The sequence below is a fragment of the Monoraphidium neglectum genome (genome assembly GCF_000611645.1).
Source record: "Monoraphidium neglectum strain SAG 48.87 unplaced genomic scaffold scaffold03655, whole genome shotgun sequence".
Classification (NCBI taxonomy): Eukaryota; Viridiplantae; Chlorophyta; class Chlorophyceae; order Sphaeropleales; family Selenastraceae; genus Monoraphidium; species Monoraphidium neglectum.
This window is the reverse complement of record NW_014009974.1, coordinates 1-5,898: the sequence shown is the minus strand read 5'-3', so window position 1 is coordinate 5,898 and position 5,898 is coordinate 1. Positions and strand designations below refer to the sequence as shown.

Sequence of the window (5,898 nt, the reverse complement as noted above, 5' to 3'; positions counted from 1 at the left end):
CACACACACACACACACACACACACACTCACACACACACACACACACTCACTCACACCAGATCCTGACGGCACGAACGGACAGCCTAAAATCTCACAACGAGCGGCGGCAGCTCTTCTCGCACTCGCCAGACCCAGGAGGTGTGTTGCGGCCAGAGCTTGATACACTCAACGGCAGGCGCGCACGCGTGGATGCCCTGCTTCGTGCACCCTCTCGATCCGCCGCACGTGTACTCTCTGGATTTCAGTAATCAAAAGATGTGCTGCGGGAGCTACGAAATGCTTGAGAAAGCCACTGGTGGCGTTGCAATAACGATCATTTCGGCTGCTGCTTGCTGTTCGCTGCGCACCCCCTGTGGCACCGCAGTCTCAATGGAGCGGACGCCGCTGCTGCTGAGTACGGGCGACGGCGGCGGCGCGGCCGCAAGCGCGTCCAGCCTGTTTGGTGGCCAGGTGGGCGGTTGTGTTGAGGTGACTTTGAGGTGGCCCGGCCAGTCCGCAATCATCCGTCCCCTGCTGATGCCGACGGCGTCCGCTCGTTGCCTGGGCGAGCGCAGCAGCCGCGCACGTGGAGCGCCCTGCGTGCCGAACTCGCAGGTGGCGGTGCCTTTGACCGTCAATCGCTGGCAGCGCTGTCTCAAGCCTCTTCATCGCGTCTATTTTCACCATATCGCCTACCAATCCATCCATGTTGATGTGATACGGCAGGTCAGGCAGCGGCGCGGCGACCTCGGGTCTCAAAGGGGCCCCCAGGTGCGGAGACCCAGTGAACGCAGCGCAGCCCGCGCCGCATGGCGGGCACGCCGTCGCTGCAGGGGCCGCCGTGCGGCACGCCGCAACCGCACTTTCAGCAGCATCACCCGCAACGGATGACTCCAATATGCAGCAGGGTGCCCTGCGCGTTGTCTCTCGCCCTCTCTCGCCCTCCTCCGCACTCCGCCGCCACTTCCGTTCTTTCTATCTTGACTGCAACCTTCAGGGCTGAGCATCGCCGTCTCTTGTCGTTTTTGAAGGTCCCCCCTCCCCAGTTTCCATAATGTGCTGACCTGGCGCACCGCTGACGTCAGCTGCATCACCCACCCGCCCCAACTCCCTGATTGTCCAGGGTTCCCCGAGCGGCGCTGGCCAGCAGCAGCAGCAGCAGTTGTTGGCGCCCCAGCAGGTGCGTCGGCGCTCCGACAATTCACAGCCCTATCCGGAGCAGACCAGACCCCTTTTGTTGTAGCCAGGGGCCGGGGTCAGCGAACTGCGTCAGCCGCAGCTCGCCGCCGCAGGAGCCTTGGCTCAGGGGCCCTGACGGCCCCGCACTGCAGCCGGCGCGAGCGTCCCTGCTGCGCCCCATACTTCATGACGCGCGACCCAAGCGGCTGCCCAACCAGCAGGATGCTGCATTTGCATGCGCACCACAACTTCCGCCAGCGTTTTCCTCACCACCCACCTCCTTAGTCCCACGCCTGCAACACGAGCCCACCACGCTCTCCCCTCCAAGTACCATGCACTTGCGCGCCCTCTACTTTCACCCAGCTTCCACTCCGCAAGCCCCACCCACCACCCATGCACCCCACCCCGACAGGATGCCTACATGCACGGCCGAGCAGGCGCCCTGCAGAGCGTCGAGGCCACCATTGTGGAGCTGGGCAGCATGTTCACGCACCTGGCTGAGATGGTGGGCGTGTGGCTGGTTAGAGGCGACGGATGGGGGTTATTGCGGGGCCGCTCCTCAAGCGTTTGCCGGCCCGCTGAGAGGTGCCGCTTTGATGCAGTGCCGACTATTAGGTCTCCAAGCGCCGATGTCGACACGTAAAACTGTCTCAGGAGTGTGCTGGTGGCAGGGAATGCGTTGGCGTCACCACCAGCACGCACACACACCCTGCTTTTCTGCACCGCGGCGCGACCACTTCCTCCACAACACACACGCACACACACACACACACACACACACACACACACACACACACACACACATATACACATACACACACGACACACACACGCACACACACACACACGCACGCACCTGCACACACACAAATGCAACTCTCGCCCTCCTCCTTAATCCCTTCACAACCGCAGGTCCAATCTCAAGGGGACATGGTGGCCCGCATCGACGACAACATAGACGAGACCCTGGGCCACGTGGATGCAGCCAGGGGCCAGCTCGCGCGGTACCTCAAGAGCATCTCGTCCAACCGCGGCCTGATGATCAAGGTCTTCCTCGTCGTCATGGTCTTCCTTGCAGTGTTTGTCTTTGTGGCGTGACCAGGTACTGTGATGTGAGTGTGGGGTGCAGCGCGGGGCGCCGCTGGCCTGCAGCAACGTGGTCGCTAGCTTGCTGCGGGCAGGCTGGTAATCCACTGGCTGTGCTGCAACTGGCGCTTTTTTTGCGCTGCACACGGTGGCGTCGCACTCTGCACGTTGAACGCGGATTGGCAAGGGCACGTTTGCAGCAGCAACGAGGTTTGGCATCGCCCAGCTGCCAGTGCACAACGCGCTGTCGGCTGCGTGTCCTGCAGCGCTGACGTTTCATTTACTGTTGCAGTCATTGTTGTGTTGTATCATCTCCAAAACTCACCAGTTTTTGGACTCTACGTTTGTGACACGTCTTGCTTGCTTCACCAATGAGCGCCTCTGATCCCCTGAGCCCATGCTGTGGTTGCAATTTTGTTTCCTGCGCCCAGTTGACCAGATTTGACCGATTGCAAACGGTCCCGCTCCGCGGCCTGCTCCTGTGCATGAGGAGGGAGGCAGCCCAATTTTATAGGAAATCAGTGGGTTCACGCAGGACGCGAGCCCGACTGTTGTCGAGCGGCTACAATTGAAATTCCCGTGTGCAACTGCACGCAGGCGGGTTGGATGTGCCGTCGGATCAAGAGTAGCGGGTTGAGAAGCAATGGAACACGGCCAAAAGTTGCCCTGTGTGTTGCGCGTGTGTGCAGCAGAGCTGCCTGACTTGCAGTCAATTGGGAGATGCAAATTGCCGGTTACAACCCTCAGCATCAGGCCAGTGCAATTTACAAAACACAGGATAGTGACGGCAAAGGAACACTCACAGCAAGCCAACTGCCCAGCTTCCACGTGCATACCGGATACAAGAGAAGGCTTGAGGAGGACGACTCACATCCGTTCACAACGCAAAGAGCGCAAGGTGCACCCTCTGCCAGCTCAGGAGCAGAACGCAGTTGGGGCGTGCGTGCAAGCAGGCCAGCGTTGCTTTGGAGTACTGGATGCAGCTTGCGTCCTTGCCTCAGCTGCCGCAAGGAATCTGGGACGCCGCTTGCAGCAGCCGCGCCATCTCCGGCATCACACGGTCATGTCGGCAGCACAAATTGAATGAGTAAACAGAAGGATGCACACGGTGTCGGTGCACGCGGATCAAGGCACTGACAGCTGCATTGGTTTGCGCTTTGGCTGCGCATGGGTGCGTTGGTCTGCCAGCAGAAAAATGCCGTCGGGTCAGGCCAGCAGGTTGGGGCGGTGGCAGGCGGACAGGCGGGTGGAGTGCAGCATGCACGTAGTATGGATGTGATGCACCATACTGGCTGGCATGCGCCGAGTGTGTGTGTTAAGGAGCGTCAATGCGGACAAGAAGGATGTGCGTGCAACAGCCTGATTACCATGCTGAGAAATCAAGACATAGACAGGGACCTGCACGCGGGCAATCCTTTGGCAGTGCTCATCATCAAATGCTGTACCAGACGCATTAAGTGGATGGACATGAAGCAGTAAGAACCGCTGGTTGTGAGTAAAATCATGTTCAAGAAAGGCTGTTAACCGGTTCGGATGCAGGTGTGCGTGCCGAACCCAGCAGACACCGCCGTCACAGGGCCTGGCAGGCCGGTCGGCACGACCGTTTGGCCACTGTCCGTCCGCCCGAAGCACCTCGCGACGCCGCTGGCCAGCAAGGCGCACGTGTGGGCGTCGCCGGCCGACACGGCAGCCACATTAGCGAGGCCGGGCGGCGGCGAGGCCTGGCCGGACCGGTTGCTGCCCCAGCACCGCACGCCACCGGATGACGTCACCGCACACGTGTGTGAGAACCCCGCTGAGACCGCCACTGGGTTCGTGAGATCCGAGGGTACCGCGATCTGGCCGTCTGAGGCGAGGCCAAAGCACCGGACTACACTGCCGTTGGCTGAGAAATTCGACAGCAGCGCGCACGTGTGGAAGCCGCCGGCCGAAACGACGATCGACGAGTTGCCCAGGTCCGCCGGCACGCTTGATTGGTCGGCGCCGTTGGCGCCCCAGCAACGCAGCGCGCCGGCCGCGGTCACCGCGCACGTGTGGTAGCCGCCTGCTGTAATCGACGCCGCCGACCCCAGGTCGGGCGGCACCGCGGTCTGCTGGTACTGACTGCCGCCGAAGCACCGCACTGCGCCAGCAGCGGTGATTGCACAGGTGTGCACGCCGCCGACGGCGACGGCAACGCACCTACCCAGGTCTGCAGGCGGCGTGGACTGGCCGTCGCTGTTGTCGCCCCTGCAATTCCAAAAGGATTGAGTGCGTTTCTCAGGCGACAAGCAGGCCGCGGCTTTGGTCCAGGGTGGTTTGAAAAATAGCTTCAGCGGCTGAGACCACCGTACGCTGTCACGGCCTCTGCCTCGCATGCATCAAAGACCCGAACTTTTCTTCCCTCATTCAGATCAAAAACGGCTGGCGGACCATGGACATACCGTCCCGACCTGCAGGGCTGCCGCTCACCAGCAACGAACGTAACCAGAGGTTGTCAGCGCACACGAGTGCCTGTCGCCCCCAAAGACGGCGGACACGTTTCCAAGGTCAGGCGGCACGTTTGACTGGCCGTATCCATTGCCACCAAAGCAGCGCACTGGGCCTGGGAGTGGGAGTCAGAGCAAAGGGGAAAAAGTTGGCGTTAGTTTCGTTGCTGCCGCCACACAAGGTAGCCGTCTTTGGTCGTGCGTGTGACGACCAGGCGGGGGTGGGGGTGTGACAAGGCGCTGGCGCATGCAAACGTGTTGGTATGGTGCAGCCGGTCGGCTCGATTGCCCGTTCATCAGACGCCCTGCATCAAGGGTAACTTGAGAACTGCTGGCAGGGGCGGCGGGAAACAGCCTTCCTCACCTGCGACCGTACAGGCCGCGGCAGTGGTGCTGCCGTTGCCGGGCGTGCTGCCCCTGGGGCACGCCGTGCACTGCGGCTTGGTGCTTGAGGGGCTGCCGCCCCGAGAGAAGGTCCCCGCGTCGCACAGCGCGCACTTGCTGCCGCCGTGGCCGGGGATGCACATGTCACAATTGGGGCCGCCGTAGCCGGGCTTGCAAGCTGCAAGAGGGCCCCGAGGTCAGGTGGTGGTTTGGGAAGGTAAGCATGCACAGGTCAGGGGCAAGCGACGTGGGGCGGCGGACGTATATTCAAGCAGGGCAGGTGTGAATCTTGTCAAAGCAAGGTCGGCGAGGTGTGTTTTGCGCCTGAGCAACGCGCACGCTCGCAACACAGGCCTTGCAGCCACACGCGCGCTCTCGAGTGGGCCCCCCCACACCCTCTCTCCCCTTTCACCACTCACAATAAGGGCAGCCGACTCCGAAGCCGGCCAGCAGCTGCCCGTCCTGCGGCCTCGTCAGCTCGCAGAACGCGTTCTCAAACGTCCCCCTGATCCCTGGCAGCCAGCCAGACTTGCCGCCAGGCACTGACGCAAATATCCAGCAGATTTGCTTGCCCGGCGGGTCGGACGCGACGTCCGTGCCGCAGCGGCTGCGCTGCTTGCTGTCTGTGTTGTCATACACAAAGGTGGCGCCCGGCGCGAGCGTCGCGAGCACCGCGTTTGGGGGGCCGCCGTTGATGGAGGCGCCCTGGGTGGCGCAGGGCTCGGACATGAGGCTGAGGGGCTCGGTGGCTGTCACCTTGCGGCAGGTGTTGACGTCCGGGGCTGCGGGGGCGAGCGGGGG

The 5,898-nt window shown here is 62.2% G+C and overlaps 2 protein-coding genes across 2 annotated transcripts; one reads left to right on the top strand and one right to left on the bottom strand.

Moving 5' to 3' along the window:
• Nucleotides 1-370: 370 nt before the first annotated feature.
• MNEG_13152 (Syntaxin-32) lies at nt 371-2,257 on the top strand (the record flags this gene model as incomplete). The annotated part of the gene is made up of 5 exons (XM_014038377.1): nt 371-451; nt 707-751; nt 1,104-1,160; nt 1,572-1,664; nt 2,072-2,257. 5 exons carry the CDS (start codon nt 371-373, stop codon nt 2,255-2,257), a joined length of 462 nt encoding a protein of 153 aa, XP_013893831.1.
• Nucleotides 2,258-3,765: 1,508 nt separating this feature from the next.
• Nucleotides 3,766-5,826, bottom strand: MNEG_13151 (regulator of chromosome condensation RCC1; the record flags this gene model as incomplete). The annotated part of the gene is made up of 5 exons (XM_014038376.1): nt 3,766-4,367; nt 4,431-4,474; nt 4,697-4,829; nt 5,078-5,275; nt 5,517-5,826. The coding sequence occupies 5 exons, from the start codon at nt 5,824-5,826 to the stop codon at nt 3,766-3,768; spliced, it is 1,287 nt and encodes a 428-aa protein (XP_013893830.1).
• Nucleotides 5,827-5,898: the final 72 nt, after the last annotated feature.